The sequence below is a fragment of the Salvia splendens genome, chromosome 10 (assembly GCF_004379255.2).
Source record: "Salvia splendens isolate huo1 chromosome 10, SspV2, whole genome shotgun sequence".
Taxonomy (NCBI): domain Eukaryota; kingdom Viridiplantae; phylum Streptophyta; class Magnoliopsida; order Lamiales; family Lamiaceae; genus Salvia; species Salvia splendens.
The window spans coordinates 8459356-8478279 of record NC_056041.1 but is presented as its reverse complement, the minus strand read 5'-3'; the positions used below and the strand labels follow the sequence as shown (position 1 = coordinate 8478279).

Sequence of the window (18924 nt, the reverse complement as noted above, 5' to 3'; positions counted from 1 at the left end):
TAGCAGTTCCAGTAGGTGAACTCCTTATACAACCCGGGCTGGGGGAAGGCTTTCTCCGCTATCTTCCTGCAGTCTTCCTCCGTTTGGCCACTGCTCTGCATGCGGAGGGTGTTGGCGTACAAATCCGAAAATCGGGAGACGTCAGCCCTGATTCGGTCCCACCCCTTCAGGCAATCCTCCCCGTTGCGTGGCCTCCCCTCCGGGCAAAATGTCTGGTAGGCTGTCGAAGCGAGAGGATCATCGCAAACACTGACCCACGCCTTGTACATCGCGACGTTCTCAGCGTCCGTCCACCTCCTCCGGACCTGGCTATCCTCACCCGGCTGCGACGACTCGCCCTTCTTCTTCCCCTTGCCCTTCTTCTTTGGGGCGCCCCGCACTGCTCCCTTCGCGGGAACGGGAGTTTCCGGAACACCGAGCATATCAATCCCCAACTCCTCCAAGGAGAAAGTCTCAAATTGAGTGAACTGCGTCTCCGTTGGGGTCGAAGTGTGCGAAGAAGCAGTCGAAAAATCAAAACTGGGGCGATAGACGTTTTCATCCCCCGGCATCCCCGGTACCCCCCCGTCGTCCCCTGCGTCGGGGGCTGCATCGTCGTCCCCCCCCAGGCATCATCTGCATCCCGGGTGCCCACCCCGACATCATATGCACACCGGGCTGCATCCCCGGTACCCCTGCCACGCCGGCATACTCCCCCCAGCTGCCATCCCGGGTATCATCCCCTGCCAAGGGTACATGTTGTAGTACCCTGGCATCGGACCCCATCCACCTCCCACGGGTACCGGGGGACTTTGAGACCCGGTCGTCACTGGAGTACCTTCGTTGGTGTTCTCCATTTCTCGGTGTTGATCTTGTACAGAAATTAAGATAGAGAGAATACTCGTTAAAACAAGTGGTGCGAATGAAAATGACGTGCAAACCGCGTATATATAGTGTTTCGAAAAAAAAATCGTCTAGGCGATGCGCTAGGCGATCCGGACGCTGCAATAGCTCCGAGTGGATGGCCCAGCGCATCGCCTAGCGCCCTGAAATCGCCGAGCGCTAGGCGGTTTTTAATTCCGAAAATGGCTGGGCGGTTGCAATGGACCGCCTATCGTCGGCGCTCGGCTAGGCGGTGCGCTAGGCGCCATTGCGGATGGCCTCACAAACTATGGTTACTCACACCACACATATAGTTAAATGTATTTTTCTTCTCGTAAAAAATATTGAAAATTCTAAAATCTACAATAAGTTGCAAAATTAATGTCTCTGCTATTAGTATAAGGTTGGATTAAATAATAAATATGACCTCTTAAAACCCCTCTTTAAACCCCTGGTGGCCGCATAATTCCGGCGAAAGAGCTTAACGGAAGAGAAAAGAGAGAGAGAAGAAGGGGGGCGGGAGAGCGAAATCATTATCGCTTCTCAAGTATGGCGGCAGCTTCAGAAACCGAGAGCCCTTCGCCACAAATTTTAATTCCTAATGAATGGTCGACCGCAGCCGACTTGATAGCCTGCGGTGCTGTTTCTTTTCCGATTGCTTTTGTATGCGGCCCCAAAAACAGCGGGAAAACAACTTTTGCACGCCACCTCGTTAACGTCCTTCTTCAGAGGTAGTACTCTTTTATGGACCTTAATCCAGTTGGGGATTGCAAAGTTATCGTCTTTTGTCGTTTTGTGGATGTGGGCTGTGATAAAATGCTGTAGGATTTTTTTACTCCTTTCTCTGCGGGATTCTATGTTCTTGTCATTCTTCTTGATGTTATATGATGGGAATGTTAGCTGTCTGTAATGATTAGGTGAGTATAAGAGGTTTCAGTTTGTTTGAAATTGGAAATTATTCTTGTTTGTGTAATCTGGAATATTAGAGATTATGCTCATTTTAGTATTATTGTTAGAAATTATGCATACATAATGACATTGTGAGGGGGTATGTTTAACTACGTGGAACTGATTGATTCGTACATCTGTAATGGAATTGAAACTCACACTGTTTTGAACTACTTCAGGCACAAAAGAGTTGCTTTTCTTGATACTGATGTTGGGCAGACGGAGTTTACTCCGCCTGGTCTCCTAGCACTAACTGTTATTGACAAAATTACTCCAGGTAGCTATGTTGTTCCTTTAACTTTATGTTTGTTTTTGTGTTCTTGATTCAAGTGGTTGCTTGGAATGAATTTATTCTCATAACTATCTATCTGTTTGGTATTATTAGATTTGACGATTCCATGCGTGAAAACTCCCGCAAGGTATGATAATTTAGTTTCAGTCTAGTTATTTTGTATTGGGTGAAACATGTGTCCTTATTCATACTATTAATTTTGAGTGCAAACTGGAAGACTTATATATGGAGGTGCTACCGATCAATGTCGCACATCCAAAACATGGTCTGGTGAAACTGGCGTATGAGATTACATTATTGCCCAACTGTGGGGCAGTAATTCTGTTGAGCTGGCTTCTTGATGGAGTGCTTTTTCTAAGTTGGTTTGATTCAAAAAATGCTTCTTTGCCTTTAAGGAAGCAGCACCTTACTATTATGAGATTTTGTTCTGAAAAAGACTAGACATGAATGATACAAGTTACAAGTTTTACAACTATAAAGTTATTCATTAAAATCGTTTGACATCTTTAGCATGTTTTTAATTTATTTTGAATGCGAATCCGAACTTTTTCAGGTTGGTCCTTTGGCTGCTTAGACTCACAGATTCTAATCATACTGTTCACATGCATCTAAATCATGTGAATATTTATTGGTTCATAACCTTTTGAAGATGATTTTCCTTAGTATATGTGCAACACAAGCTTATAAGCTATTTCCTTTCGAATATCCTTTCAGATGCTTTTTCTTTGGTGACATCTCCTCTAAAAGAGACCCAACAACTTATTTGACTTATATAAAGGCCCTTTATGATCACTATATGGAAACAGAAATCCAGGGTGCAGGACTACCGCTTGTCATAAATACCCCGGGCTGGGTGAAAGGTTTGTTATGCCATACTCTGCTGCAAAGTAAAAGTTCTGATGTTTTGTTTTAACTGTTTCTTCTAGTACCTAGCAACATTCTTTATTCTATATTTTTCGTGGCAGGTATTGGTTATGAGATACTGGTGGAAATGCTAAGATATATATCTGTCACACATGTGGTTAAGCTTCAAAGATCGGTTCTCGCAAGGAACTTACCAGATGGGGCATTTTGGTTAAACGAGGGGGATGCTGATTCCGCCACAACTGTCATTGAGATTAATGCTCCTTCTCAGAACCATTTAAATTCAACGTATGCTTCTTATCTTCTTGATTAGTTGATTTTGATATGAGAGAGTTGGTCCTGCTCCTGCATCTGCTAGAACATTTTCCCAAGTTTTTAGTTTTCTTCACTAAGAAACAGTTTTCCTTCTTTTTTTTTTGTTACCCGAACTCACCCTGTTTAGAATTTCAAGAAATTGCTTAATCTATTTGAAATGTGTCAGTATGCTTAATCCCTAGTATCTAACTTTCAGGGCACCAATGCGAAAGGATGCACGTCTTCTACGAGATCTGCGACTAATGGCATACTTTAGGCAATGCTTTCCAAGTGATACAAGTATCTCCACGATTAAGGAACTTTCTCATGCATTGGCTTCTCACCCTCCTTATGAGATTCCCATATCAAGTATAAAAATAAAACATCTCCATTGCCAGGTAGATCTCAAAATCTGTTGCAAGGATTATAAGCACATGAGTATGTTTTCTAATTTAGGACTAGGAAGGGTAAATTTATAACAACTCATTTCCCTGTATGCAGAGATACTTAGGTTATTGTCACTTATGTTCCTTTCAGTTCGTGTTCGTTTTTCTAAGTTGAAACTGTTGATTTTATGCCAGGTCACAACAACTGAGACTTTCTACAGTTTGAATGCAACCATTGTTGGGATGGCAATCAGTTCAGTATCCGAGCAATTGCCTCAATGTGTTGGCTTGGGTTAGTTGACCAAACAGTTTGTTTAGAGCATTTTGCAACCAATAAAGTTTTCATTCTCGTCTTATCTTTTATACACCAGGAATCGTGAGAGCAATTGATACCGTCAAAGGCGTACTCTATGTTATAACCCCTGTTCCACCTCATATTTTGGAAGATGTTGATTTGTTACTACAAGGATTCATTCAAATTCCTATTTCTTTACTGCAGGTATGTATATCTTGGCAAAAAGGCTCACTTTTGTTAAATCTTGTAAATTTCTTCTCTGCTTCCGCTACTGCTACTGTGTGCCTCTTCTTTCTGCATCTATGCATCATATATATCCATTCATCATCAATATGTAACTTTGAGCACGATAGTCCTGGTTTGTTTTCCACTTCTTTTTCAAAACAATGTTCAACTCAACTCATTTCGAGACATATTGTAGTATGTTCACTTTAACCATATGATCGATCCAGTAGAAGCTGTAAATATCATCCATATGAATTTATTAAGCTTGGTAATGCCATCGAATATCTGTTGTTGATAATGTATTTTCTTTATTTGGTCAATGATTCTGAGCAACTTCTTCTGAAATTCACATGAGAAAATGATTTCAGTACTTGCTGATTGAATTGTCACTTTTCTGTCAGCCATCGCTTAAACTTCAATTTGAACCGTTGCTTCTTTTCCTTTCCTTTTCAGGTGCAGGGCTGTATTTCCCCATACTTGTCTACGAACGTACTCTCTACTAACTAGGATATACTGTTTGATATTTCTCATGTACTTATGTTACTGGGAGATCATTTTTGTTGAAGATCTTTTATGTTATAACGTGTAGAAACGTAGATTATGAATGGAAGAACTGATTTTACCTACAGATTTAATAGGAATTTCACAATTGTTATCACCAGGATATCTGTTTTATTGAATCTTATTGCATCTTGACAAAACGTATTGAATCTGAGTTCCATTAGTTTGTCTTTTGAAATGATTCCAGTAAAAATAAGATGGATCCTTTAGTAGTTTACATTGTAATGTAAGAGCCCTTTTCTGTTCTCTAGCTAAAAAGACATATAAACTAGCTATTAGCATTATATGCCCTTCTTTACTATCTATGTCTTCATTCATAGCTACACAGATAGTCAAAAGCATGTAAAAACCCTAAACTTTGCATATGTGGTGTGCACATCACCATTTTCATTTACTGCATACTGCCTATCATCATAAGACTATATATCTAGGTTTTGCATGGTCAGAAGGAAAAGCTGCCTTCTGGCTCGTCCAGCCTGCAAGGAAAGCGCCCGTGACCTGAACATGTCAATCATTGCACCACCATGTCTGACAATTTCTCACTTAAACACGACGAGTGAGACTACATCTCCGTGAAATCCTCATCAGTATCAAATTCACAAACGTCGCTACCATACTTCCCGATAGGCCCGTATTTCACCCTGTAGGCCTCAAGCTCAGACTCGAGAGCTTTGACGTCATCTTCATTGGTGATCAGCATGTCTCTCATGAAGTCCAAGGCCTCCTCGTCGTACTCTGCCTGCTCCTCCATCATCCTCTGGTACTGAAGCGCTTCCATCTGGATAGCTGCCTTCTCCTGCTGGATCCGAGTGATCATAGCCATTGCATTGTTGGCGGCCACAGCAGCAGCGCTCCTCTCGTTGTCCAGCTCCATGTACATCGCCATGAGGGAGTCATGGTCGAGATTTGCTTGCTGCTTGAGACGAGTGAGAACGTTGCTGTCCACCTCGTTGAGAGGGCTTATTATGTCCAAGGGCATAACAGGAGAATCCACTTTGTCAAAATTTAGTTTCTTGCTGCTCCTGCTCATCTGCCATTTAGGAGTTCTGTTAGGGTCGTCTTGCAAGAATGGTGTGAGTGCTGCATCATTCTTTGGCGCCTCCAGCTCCAGGTACCTCGACCGAGGCGTCTCATCGTTCTTATTGGCCAGCCACGACAGCCTTGGAGACGAAACTGGGGACCTGGTCGACAAACTCCTGAGAAACTTCTTGGAAGCCCTGAGCTTGAGGGGCTCCCCGCAGCAAGAGCACCACAAATTGGGATCGGCTCCCGCTCCCTTATCGTCGTCATCCTTCTTAAGGCGGCGGAGCAGGGCAGCGCGGCGGTCGTCATCCACAATCCGGTCAATGTCCTTGTTGAGGATGGCGGCGACGGCCTTATACTTGTCGCAGTCGGAATCCTTCTCGGTGGCGAAGGAGACAATGCAGACGTGGCACATGGAGCGGATGTCGGAGAGCTTGGAGTGGACGGCGCAGAAGCCGAGGGAGGAGACGTGGCGCTTGTGGGCGTCGCAGATGGAGTCGTCGTAGTAGAGGTCAGCAGGGCGGCGGGGGCAGAGGAGGCAGGGCTGGCGGAGGCCGAAGAGGCGGGCGAACTCGGTGGAGACGAAGGAGAGGAGGCGGTCGATGAAGAGGAGGACGATCATGAAGCATTGGACGATGGAGTTGCGGAGGGAATTGGGGAAGGAGGCGAGGGGCTGCTCCCACAGCCATTTGAGTAGCTCGATCGGCATGATTTGGGAGTGGGGATTGGATAGGATCACGAGACGTGCTGGCGAGTGATCTCGTGACCTCTCTCTCTCTCCCTCCCTCTTCTCAGATGGGCGTTTTGGTGTTTCTACGTGATGAAGGAATAGTTGTTAATGAGGTTGAAGTTTGATGGTGGTGGGCTCTGTTTCGGTTTCTTTCAGGTAGAATTATTTGGGAGGAAATAACTGAATTAACGGTCTGCCATGAAAGAGACATTCTATGTTTGGAAACACAGGATTTGAAATATAAATATAGATTTCGAATCAATTCACGTTGAACTTGGGCTATTTTCGATACAATTGCTAGGTTATTTCCTATTCGACTATAATAAAGTTGGAATCAATTTAGAGTATTTTATATCCACGGGATTTAATGAAGACTAATTAGATGTAATAAATCTAGCAAGTCAATTAAGTTGGACACTTGGAATTTTGTGTATATGAAACTATAAAAAACGAATGGCTGATATTTTTAATATAATTACGAAACAATAATTTATATTTCTAAATATACCACTAAGATTCCAATTAAAATTATGGGATACAAATGGAAGCGCACTAGAAAAATAAAAGATTAGGATAATTTCTCTTTGATTTAGGGATACCTTCTTTTACGTTCTAAATTGTGGTTATTTTTCAAAAAATTTCTAATTGCGTCTATATTTTTGTGTTTTAAAAAATAAATTTTTTGTAGGTGAATTACTATATATTATACCATCAAATTTTTATTTTTTTTACAACCTTCAAACATTGAAATTTTGCCATCAAATATTTATTTTTTTATGACAATATTCAAATATTGAAAGTTGAAAAGAAAACGAACTGAGGGAGCTTGATGTGAGAGAATTTAATCTCATAGGAAAAACGTAGTGGAAAAATCTTCAATTTGGGTTAAGAATTAGTAAAGGTCAGTGAGACAGTGACTGTCTAGACTTCCAGTCAAAGTCGGAGGCAATCAGCCAATATTAATGAAGTTGGACGACTTTTACGATTCAAATATTAATTACTTTCTTTTAAAAATAGAAATTGCATCTACAGTAAATAAAAACAAATACTACATACTCCTATTTGATACAATTATTTTATTAATTGTTGAATGAAATATAATTGTATACGGTATCATTTAAAAGGTTTATTTACGAGTTAACGAGTTAAGTTTGTTTAGCTTACGAGCTTCACCAAACAAAGATCCAACGAGTTTTTGAGATGAGCTCTAAATAGTTTGCGGTTTGGTTCATTTCCTTGGATAGACCCTTATCTATGTGTAACAAGATGCAAAGGAGGAATAGAAATTTAGTAGCCCAAATATATTACCATGCGGCATGTCCAATTCATTACATATTTTCTCTCTTTTTACAATTATGATTGACTGAATACACCCCATGTTACAATATATCTCTAAGAAGAGGAGAAATGGGTAGGCTGGTGATCAATATTTATAACTCCTTTCCATGCACCATGCAAATTCAACACCCAATTATACTCCAAATTAAAACCAATGGTTCAACTTTCCCATTTGATGACTTTAGTTGGCCTATATAAACCAATCAAACTCTCCACCAACACACAAAAACACCACCTCAACCATGTCATCCACACTCGCTCACAAATCAACCCTAACCCTACTCTTCTCCGCACTCCTCCTCTCATCACCACTCCCCTCTCTCTCCTCAGATCCTGACCCCTTGCAGGACTTCTGCATTGCCGATCTCCAAGCCCCGGTCTCCATGAACGGCTTCCCCTGCAAACCGGCCTCAAACGTCACCTCAAACGACTTCTTCTTCGATGGCCTGGCCCGAGAGGGAGACACCTACAACTCCAACGGCAGCAGTGTGGTCTATGGCAATGTTCTTGCATTCCCAGCCCTCAACACACTAGGCATCTCGATGAACAGAGTCGACATAGCCACTGACGGCCTCAACGCACCCCACTCCCATCCCCGGGCCACAGAGGTGGGCATAGTCGCGCAAGGGAAGCTGCTGGTGGGGATGATCTCCACATCCAACGTGCTCTACTCGAAGAACTTGACCGCAGGGGAGATGTTCGTTGTCCCAAGAGGACTAGTGCATTTTCAGATGAATGTAGGAGAGGAGTCAGCCTTGATCTACACTGCTTTCAACAGCCATTTGCCGGGAACTGTTTTCGTTTCTTCGAATCTGTTTGGATCGAGGCCTTCTCTGCCAGACGATGTGCTCATGAAAGCTTTCCAAGTTAACAAGACGGTCATTGATCAAATCAACTCCAAATTTGGTTGAAAACTACCACTTTTACCGTCCAAGTTTACTTCTGAATTACTATGTTAGATGGAAAATAACATTGTATTGTTTTTTTCATGTAATTTTCTTATGGGAAATAAAATTAATTTGTTAGCAACCAACCTCTACAAGACTTGACTTCTGTCAACAGAACAGCAGTCTATCTTGTCTTAAAATATACCAAAAAATGTTGGATATTTTAGTGTAATTGGATTTAACTTGATTGATCAATATAATCATAATGAGACATTAAATAACTTGGAAGTGCGGAGTGCACAATTGTTTGAATTCGTTATGATTGGACGGGGGTTCGGGTGCAGCGCCCTCGAGAGCGGGGTCCAAGGGGCCTGCAGCCCCTGGCTGGGGTCGAGCTGGGAAAATTTTTATTTCCATTAAAGTTGCTATATAAAAATCTTCATCCGGAAATGTAATTTCCGATAATTGAAGGACTAATTTGCAATTTTAGAAACCCGCCAAAAATCAGTTAAAATCGGTTAACTGATGAAGAGACGCAATGTTCCGTGAAGAGACACGATGCTTCGTCTCTGCATCTTCTTATTGATCATTTTCGGTTCTAAGATCTTATCAAAAAATCAACATACGAATCTTCTACAAACCTGAATTGTATCCGATCAAATATTGGTAGAACCACCAAATTGATTTGATCTGAAAGTGTTGTTCACGCCTTTCAGTATATCCGGTTGTTCATATTTCAGTAAATCTCCCTAACAAAAAATCCTCACAATAAACCTTAACACCCTTACAAATATGCTACTTGTTCTTTCTTGAGCATTATGAAAAGGTAAACTACAATAGTCAAAATCAAAGTTCATTAATTTCACCTTCAAACTTATACTTTTCCTTGCAGTTGGCTGACAGGGACGGGGGACGCTCTGACTCCGTCCCGTTACAACGACATGCTCACTTAGATCATTTCCATCCTGCAAAATTTTCAATCTATGTCCAAGATTCAACCACCAACTGCTATTATACTGCAAGAACATTTCTACTATTGACTTTCATGACATATGGCCTATAAATCAATCAAAATCTCCACCATTAGGCAAAAACATCACATCCTACCATGGCCAAATCACCCCTAATCCTCCTCTTCTCCACACTCCTCCTCCTCTCATCACCACTCCCCTCTCTCTCCTCAGATCCTGATCCACTGCAAGACTTCTGCATTGCTGATCTCCAGTCCCCCATCTCCATAACCGGCTTCCCCTGCAAACCGGCCTCAAACGTGACCTCAAACGACTTCTTCTTCGACGGCCTAGCCAAAGAGGGTGACACCAATAGCCCCTTTGGCAGCAGTGTGTTGCAAGGCAATGTTCTTGCATTTCCAGCACTTAACACTCTAGGACTCTCGATGAACAGAGTCGACATAGCCCCCGGTGGCCTCAATCCTCCCCACTCGCACCCCCGGGCCACAGAGACGGGCGTGGTCATCCAGGGGAAGCTGCTCGTGGGGCTGATCTCCACCTCCAACGTGTTCTACGCGAAGAACTTGACTGCAGGGGAGATGTTCGTGATCCCGAGAGGGCTGGTGCATTTTCAGATGAATATTGGAGAGGAGAAAGCACTGATTTTCACTGCTTTCAATAGCCATTTGCCTGGTGCTGTTATTGTCTCTCTGAATCTGTTTGGCTCGCGGCCTTCTGTGCCAACCGATGTCCTGACCAAAGCTTTTCAAGTTGAGCAATCTGTTGTTGATCAAATCAAGTCCAAATTTGGTTGAAAAGTTCTGTTTTTTTAGTGTTTTTACTTCTGAATAATGATCTTTGGCAGCAACATATTGCTAGATGGAAGATTGTATTTTTATTTTTTGTGTTATTTTGATGTTGTTTGTCTCGTTGTGGAAATATTGAATTAATAAACAAAAAAAAGGCATCATTGTTTCTGAGAAATATGACATGCTGGTTTAATTAAGTCAATGATGAACAATGTTGCCTCATTTTTTATTGGTTTATGAAACCTAATGCCTCTTGTTAAATGATATTGTTATTGGACTATAGATTTGGCTGAGTCTTTCTAATTTAATTCCACCTAATCTACCTACAAGCTACAACTTTGTAATTTGTTAATTGTGATACTGACCTAGTTATTGCTATACCTAGCATGGATGTTGACATCATGTTTGTTAAAGTTGACATCTTTGTCTGTATATTATTATTCAAGTAGAGTAATTTATAAGGTTATGAAAACAAAAGAATGTCACATTGCATATGGTAACTGTCTAAATCATTGGGGTCGAACATAGGCTATATTTTCTAAATTCCGAGCTTGAGAGATAATCATATTCAGTTTAATCTTCTGAGACAAGGTAATAAAGGGTGAAAATAACAGCATGCCTAAATTGTGGCGGTTGAGCAGTACCAGTCTTCTATTTGATCTATGTTTTAGGGGGTGTGGCACAGTTTTGGGAGGCAAAATGGGGTTATTATAATGAAATTTACAGTTACATATATGCATTTGATTATTGAAAACAAAGGATCAAAATCCAGCAACATGGAAAGAAGAAAACCAAATGACCATTTCCTCAGTGAAACACTCTTGCTGTCTGCTCATCACCTCACCACATTCTTCCATAACAACAAACCTGCAGATGGGGCAAGTGTTTTTGAAATGTGGCATCAAAAACCATCTCTCCACGCAGTGCGCATGGAACTCGTGCAAGCAGGGCAGCACCCTCGTGCCCACCTCGCCCTCCAAGCTCGACAGGCACACCGCGCACTCAGCCATATCGCTCTTGCTAGCCTTGTCTGGCGCCAAGAAAAGAGTGAGTGTGTGAGAGATGAAATTCTTCAATCCCATTGAAGGAAAAAATAGAAGAGAGGCTAGAAGAATATATGTGATTCATTAACACATTGAGTATTAAGTAGAGTAGGAGCATTTTGTTTTTATGGGAGCGAGTGAATTATATAATGCATTGCTAGTAAAGGGTCGATTTTGTGGTTAAGGGCGTTATTTGCGCGGTGGGGAAGTGAGAAGGTTGTTGAGAATTGAGAGTGTTCAACACTAATTGGTTGCACCTACAAATGAGGGAGGCTCAAAGCTGGTGCTGCTTTTTTCGGTATTCCAATATAAATATAGCTTCAATTTTGTCATTAGTTTAGGCTAATCCAATCTTGACACAATAAATATGATATTCACTTAATTTTAATTTGTACTAAGAAATACTAGCTCTTATGTTGTACTCCATTTTCTTTGTGTACTATTCTCCAATGACCTCATTTAGTTGGACAATTGTTATATGCATGTGACTTTGACACTGCATCTTCAAACAACTGTTTCTTGTTGCAACGGAAAGCCGTTGCTTAATGGAATAACAATTTTAAGACCTGCTTTCATTTTCAGACAGGCAAACACCAACTCTCTAAATGAAATATCAATGGGAGACGTTTGTATATTTGTTTTTCAAAAGCATCTTATCTGATAATTGTACGAACAATTTATATATAAGCTGACCTTACAAAGTTTCAGGATGGATCGTCTTGGTTTACTGGGATAGGTTATGTTATTAATCATGTTTATTCGCTACATGTAGCTGATTAATACATGAATTAGGTAATTGCATTAACCTACATCCTAAATTTGATTATTATTCCAACAAACACATTTGAAATATTATGATTATGATCAGAAAGGTGAAGTTGATGGTTCATATACTACTCCAATTAGTATACTAAATTTTATGATACTACTAATGATTCAATTCCAAATTAGGGCTATTTTTAATAGTATCACATAAAAGAGATTTAACGAAAAAAACAGAGATACTACAATTAACATACAATGAGATAAAACCAAAATCGACCATGCCCACAACAAAGCAGATAAAATGAAAGCACTAATATCAGCAAGGCACGAACAAACTATAATCTGATAGTCCATTCCAGAATGATTAAAAAAACAATCTTTATTGGAGTATTTCATAGTGTTTACACTATAAAGTAATGTAAGCATAATCAGCAATTAGATTATATCAAAACAAAACTTAAAAAGACAACAAACGTTATCAGAAGTAAATATATGTGTGGGACAAGCATAAGTTTAAAACTTGACAAACTAAGAGCAAGTAAGAAAATGATAGAGAAAAACTAGTCAATTACTCCATAATATAACATAATTCAGACCTAGGATAACGTAAGGGTTACTTCTTGAGAAACTCAAGAAGTATAAAACAACAGCATTACATTTCAAAAAAAGTGAAAACAAGAAACCAAAAAACTCTGGACTCACATTCATTAAAGAATGTGAAACGGGGTGTATGTTCTTTAATCGCCCTTTTTTCGGAAGGAGCATCCCTCGGTGAGGCGGGCACGGCCACCGGTTGGTTGGCACAGCACTGTCTGGCAGTTTCCGCACACAACAACGGTTTGGGAATGGCTGAAAACAGTGGTTCTGCAAATACATACACATTTACAAACATAAATGATAACTTCATAACAAGAATTTCAAATCAACCAGCAATTGATTCACAGTATTTTAAATTTAACAGTTGTATTTTTAAAAATCTAACAAAACTTACATGTTGAAGCAACCCTGACACTTGACATCCTACAAAAATGGAGTAACAATAAAAACTAACAGAAAACAATAGCGTGAAATTGAAAACAAAAATTAGGAACCGAATTAGCAGAACAAAAACTCGGTGTGATTATTACCATGAAGAATGAGTTTGGGGATTGCACGAGGCGCTTGAGCTTGTGCTTCCTCTTCTCGAGCTCAGCCGGTGGGTTGAGCAAATCGACATCATTAGATAGAACCTATAAACAAACAGCAAAAACTGAATACTTAAAAACAGAACAACGCAACAACAAAGCAGCAATTTTTGTCAAATTAATAACAAAATCGTCGCAATGAAAAAAAATTCGCAATAACAGGTGAATCGGAGGCCGTACCATCTTTTGCTGTAGAGAGAGATAGAGGGAGAGCGGCGTGAGAAGAAAGAGAGAAGAGAGAGCTTCACGCAGCTGCGGAGTTGTAACAGCAATAAGCAAATCTAGGTTTTCAATCACGGGATTATATAGTAGTGGGCTAATTTTATTTGGGCTCTCTATGTTGGGCCAAGTTAAACAACTGTAAATAACTAATTATGGGTAACAACTCTTATAGGAGTAAAAAAAATCTAACCGCGAGCTCTAAATATATTAAGTTTAAATTATACTCCGTATACTACTACCTCCGTCTCACATTAAGTGTCCACTGTAATGCTATCAGATACGCGACTCAATCTTGTTATCACAACGAGATCGATTCCGGAACGAGAAGAACGAATACTTGATATGAAAATGAATAAGCAAAAACAATTCTTGGAGAGTCAATGGAAATCTTGTGTTTTATTTGTGTGGAAGATTACAAAACTCTTGGATGAAAAATTCTCTTTTCTTTTTCCACAGCTCGGCTCTATTTAACTAACACTTATCTAACGACTAGTTCAAACCTAACGGCTTTCATTTAAAGCTAACTAACTAGTCGCATCCGACGACGTGCATCAGTTAATAACAACTGTCAACTCCGAACTCGTTTAAGTTCGGCCAACACCGAACACGTTTAAGTTCGGCCAACACCGAACACCAACACCGAGCACTGAGCACCAACACCGAGCACTGAGCACCGAGCTCAACACCGAACATTGAGCTCGGTTAATCCCTGAGCACGACTACAAACTCGACCAGTCACCGAGCATGATTGCAGTTCGTCAGATCACCGAACAGCATATCGGTCCCTAATCGCCGAACAGTATATTGGTAACCGAACTGAACTGATTGTGCAGTTTTGCCCCAATCCTCATAACAAATCTCCACCTTGGGACATAACTGGACAATCCATAGATTTCATCCATCTTCCACAATCACTCCAGCTGAATCAGATTCACCAAATCCATGCAATACTTCAACTTAAGTCCGGGCAACACCTTTGTTAGCATATCAGCTGCATTGTGCTCAGTAGCTACCTTTTCAATCTTCACTGAGCCCATTTCAACTTCATCCCTCACAAAATGAAGCTTAACATCCACATGCTTGCTCCTTTCATGGAATGTCTGATGTTTTGACAAACATATGGCACTATTTGAATCACATAATACAGTCACAGCTCCTTGATCAACTCCAAAATCCGAGCAGATTCCTTTCAGCCACATGCTCTCCTTTACGGCCTCAGCCATGGAAATATATTCTGCCTCAGTTGTTGAGAGTGCCACCACAGATTGCAAACTCGACTTCCAACTTACAGCAGCTCCATACATGCAGAAAACATAGCCGGATTGGGACTTCCTTGTGTCAATGTTAGTAGCAAAATCAGAATCACAATATCCCAATAGAGGCTGTGCATCAAAATTCTTACTTCCATCAAACAGTATGCCATAATCCTGAGTACCATTCAGATACCTTAGTATCCATTTTAAAGCATGCCAATGCTCCATACCTGGATCTGCCATGTATCTGCTCACAACACTTATGGCTTGGCTGATGTCTGGCCTTGTACACACCATGGTGTACATGATGCTTCCCACTATGTTTGCATATGGGATTTTATCCATCTCTCTTCTCTGACTATCATCTTTAGGGCACTGATTTACACTGAGCTTAAACTGCTGGCTCAGGGGCACACTCACTGGTTTGCTTTTATTCATCTGAAATTTCTTGATCACATTCCTAATGTAATCTTTCTGAGTTAGCCATATCCTTTTCTTGTCTCTATCCCTTATGATCTCCATTCCAAGGATCTTCTTTGCATCTCCAAGATCCTTCATATCAAATTCAGATTTCAGATCACCTTTCACTAACTCCACCTCTTCCTTATGCTCTGCAGAGATCAGCATATCATCTACATACAATAGTAGATATGCCACAGCAACTCCACCTCTTCTCTTGATGAAGACACAATGATCATACAAAGACTTCTCAAAACCGATCTTATGCATGAACTCATTGAACCTGAGATACCACTGTCTTGAACTTTGTTTTAGACCATACAAGCTTCTTTTCAGCAAACACACCTTTCCTTCATTTCCTGGTTGGACAAAACCAGGAGGCTGCTCCATGTAAATTTTCTCTTCGAGCTCTCCATGAAGAAAGGCTGTTTTGACATCGAGTTGCTGCAATTCCCAATTTCTCTGAGCAACAATGGCAAGTAGAATCCTGATTGAGCTATGCTTTACCACAGGGGAGAATATTTCATTATAATCTACTCCCTCCTTTTGTGTAAAGCCTTTGGCCACCAACCTGGCTTTAAATCTGATTTGATTGTTGTTGAATGCCTCAATTTTCTTCTTAAAAATCCATTTACAACCAACTGTTTTCTGATCAGTTGGCCTCAACACCAAAATCCATGTGTGATTTTTGTACAAACTATCAATCTCCTCCTGCATGGCTAATAGCCACTGATCCTTCTCCGGACTCCTTATTGCTTCCTTGTAATTTGAAGGCTCATGATAGTCCATCTCCTCAGCTATGGCCAGTGCATAGTGCATCATATCAAAATCCTGAAATCTGGAAGGGAGCTTGATCCTTCTTCTGGTTCTGTCTCTTGCAACCAGTCTCTGTGGAGTCTTGATGTTACTTTCATGTTCAGAGGATCCACCAACACTGGTTTCTTGTGAATTTCTCACAGTATCTGGTGGACTTCTTACAGCATCAGATGAGGATTCCCTCTGACCCTCCACCTCAAACTCAACAGTCTGAACTTGCTTCATGAAGAAAGGCATTTCAGATTCCCTGAAAATAACATCCCTACTGATGACAACCTTCTTATTCCCTTCCTCACAGCACCATAATCTGTAACCTTTAACTCCAACCTGATAGCCTATCATCACACATCTGAGAGCCCTTGGTTCCAGCTTTCCTTGTTTGATGTGAGCATATGCTCTACACCCAAATGGTCTTAATTTTGAATAGTCTCCATAAGATCCATACCATCTACTATCCGGAGTCTGATTTTCAATGGCAGCAGAGGGGCATTTGTTGATTAAAACAACAGCTGTGGAGGCTGCTTCTGCCCAAAATGGTTTTGACATTCCAGATGCTATCAACATGCATCTTACCCTTTCAAGAATGGTTCTATTTATTCTCTCGGCGACCCCATTTTGTTGTGGGTTGTGAGGCACCGTTCTATGCCTTTTAATTCCTTTTCTCTTGCAAAACTCATCAAACTCATGGGACAAAAATTCCAGCCCATTGTCAGTTCTTAGGCATCTCAAAGGCTTCCCCTTTTCTAGCTCAACTGCAGTACACCACTCCTGAAATTTCTTGAAGGTCTCTGACTTTTCTTTCATGATCATTATCCATACCTTTCTTGAAAAATCATCAACAAATGATAAGAAATACCTGCCTCCTCCAATGCTATTTACTGGTGCAGGGCCCCATATGTCACTGTGAACATATTGGAGAGGTTGTGTTGAGTTATGTTTGCCCACTCCATATGGCAGCTTCTTGTTTTTGCCAAGAATACATTCTTCACACGATCCAATGGCTCTTTGTATCTCTGAATCAGCCATCTGAATAATGCCTTGCCTTACCAGCTGCATCAGCCCAGTGTCCCCCACATGGCCCAGCCTAGCATGCCAATTGATGGTCTTTTGTGTGTTGTTGGCTGTTCCAGCAACTGCCTCAGCTTTCAGATAATAGAGCACATTGTTTCTGACAGCCTTCATGATCATTTGGCCATCCTTTTTGACAAGCATCTCTCCACCAAAGAGAGTCAATTCGTAGCCATTCTTCTCAAGAAGACCCAAGGATATAAGATTCCTTTTAATGGATGGGATGTATCTCACATCAGTGAGAGTTCTGAAAATTCCATTGTCCATCCTCAAACATATGCTCCCAACACCCCTTACATCACACACATGGTCATCTCCCAGCAACACTGAGCCTTCAGATTCCTTTAAATCTTGGAACCAGTCGAGATTGGAGGACATATGGAAACTGCAGCCTGAGTCCATGATCCATAGCCTTGATAATGGGCTATCCTCCACCACATTGAGAGCTCTTGCCTCTTCAATTTCCTCAGTGATAGCTGCTGTGCCATCTCCTTTGTGATTTTCAGATTGCTTTTTCTTCCAAGCAAAACAATTTTGCTTGATGTGTCCTGGTTTCTTACACCAGAAGCAACTTCTAGATTCCTTTTGATCTCCTTCCTTAGATGATCTTGGCTTCCACTTGTCAGATGGGGGTTTCTTGAATTTGAATTGTTTCTTTGAAGTTGCCTTCACATTGAGGCTTTCAGCAGCTTGATCGATTGGCTTGCTGACACATTTCTGCATTGCCTTCAGCTTTAATGCAGAAAATACCTCCTCCAAAGTCACTTTCGAATCCCTTCCAAGAAGTATTGAGTCTTTGAATTGCTCAAAACTCTGAGGCAGAGCATTCAATAACATCAAAGCTTTATCCTCATCTTTCATGGGATCATCCACACCCTCAAGATCATCTATATACTTTCGAAAATCTTCCAGCTGATCCGCCAGATTCTTGGAGTCAGAAAATCTAAAGTTGAACAATCTTTGCTTGAGATGCAACCTATTGGAGATTGACTTCTCCATATATATTTTCTCCAATTTCTCCCACACTCCCGCGGCATCATCCTCTTTCTGAACCTCCCTCAAGACTCTATCGCTGAGGCACAAGACAATCGAGCTATACGCCTTGTATTCCAGTTCTTGACATTTCGCCGCATCCATCCCTTGAATCTCTTTCTTGTCCGTCTTGGATTTCACATAATCCCAGACGCCTTGCTGCATCAGAACAGCTCTCATCTTCAATCTCCACAGGCCGAAATCATTTTCGCCGGTGAATTTCTCAACGTCGAACTTTGCGGTAGACATTGTTGAATTCGTCGTCCTTCTTCGATTCCCACAGACGGCGCCAATTTGTAATGCTATCAGATACGCGACTCAATCTTGTTATCACAACGAGATCGATTCCGGAACGAGAAGAACGAATACTTGATATGAAAATGAATAAGCAAAAACAATTCTTGGAGAGTCAATGGAAATCTTGTGTTTTATTTGTGTGGAAGATTACAAAACTCTTGGATGAAAAATTCTCTTTTCTTTTTCCACAGCTCGGCTCTATTTAACTAACACTTATCTAACGACTAGTTCAAACCTAACGGCTTTCATTTAAAGCTAACTAACTAGTCGCATCCGACGACGTGCATCAGTTAATAACAACTGTCAACTCCGAACTCGTTTA

The 18924-nt window shown here is 41.0% G+C and overlaps 5 protein-coding genes across 5 annotated transcripts; 3 read left to right on the top strand and 2 right to left on the bottom strand.

Moving 5' to 3' along the window:
• Positions 1-1270: 1270 nt before the first annotated feature.
• Positions 1271-4826, top strand: LOC121751485 (polynucleotide 5'-hydroxyl-kinase NOL9-like). Its single transcript, XM_042146234.1, has 9 exons — positions 1271-1592; positions 1989-2086; positions 2195-2228; positions 2816-2961; positions 3067-3253; positions 3477-3657; positions 3841-3937; positions 4017-4144; positions 4619-4826. Exons 1-9 carry the CDS (start codon positions 1411-1413, stop codon positions 4670-4672), a joined length of 1107 nt encoding a protein of 368 aa, XP_042002168.1. The 5' UTR covers positions 1271-1410; the 3' UTR covers positions 4673-4826.
• Positions 4827-4890: 64 nt separating this feature from the next.
• Positions 4891-6620, bottom strand: LOC121751484 (probable myosin-binding protein 6). The gene has a single exon (XM_042146233.1). It carries the CDS (start codon positions 6456-6458, stop codon positions 5289-5291), a length of 1170 nt encoding a protein of 389 aa, XP_042002167.1. The 5' UTR covers positions 6459-6620; the 3' UTR covers positions 4891-5288.
• Positions 6621-8057: 1437 nt separating this feature from the next.
• On the top strand, positions 8058-8843 carry LOC121751356 (germin-like protein subfamily T member 1). The gene has a single exon (XM_042146081.1). The coding sequence runs from the start codon at positions 8060-8062 to the stop codon at positions 8726-8728; it is 669 nt and encodes a 222-aa protein (XP_042002015.1). The 5' UTR covers positions 8058-8059; the 3' UTR covers positions 8729-8843.
• A 620-nt stretch (positions 8844-9463) lies between these two features.
• Positions 9464-10660, top strand: LOC121750186 (germin-like protein subfamily T member 1). Its single transcript, XM_042144668.1, has one exon. The coding sequence runs from the start codon at positions 9813-9815 to the stop codon at positions 10467-10469; it is 657 nt and encodes a 218-aa protein (XP_042000602.1). The 5' UTR covers positions 9464-9812; the 3' UTR covers positions 10470-10660.
• A 2158-nt stretch (positions 10661-12818) lies between these two features.
• Positions 12819-13729, bottom strand: LOC121750304 (40S ribosomal protein S27-2-like). The gene is made up of 4 exons (XM_042144822.1): positions 13636-13729; positions 13399-13500; positions 13263-13291; positions 12819-13135 (listed from the first exon to the last, which is right to left on the bottom strand). Exons 1-4 carry the CDS (start codon positions 13636-13638, stop codon positions 13009-13011), a joined length of 261 nt encoding a protein of 86 aa, XP_042000756.1. The 5' UTR covers positions 13639-13729; the 3' UTR covers positions 12819-13008.
• Positions 13730-18924: the final 5195 nt, after the last annotated feature.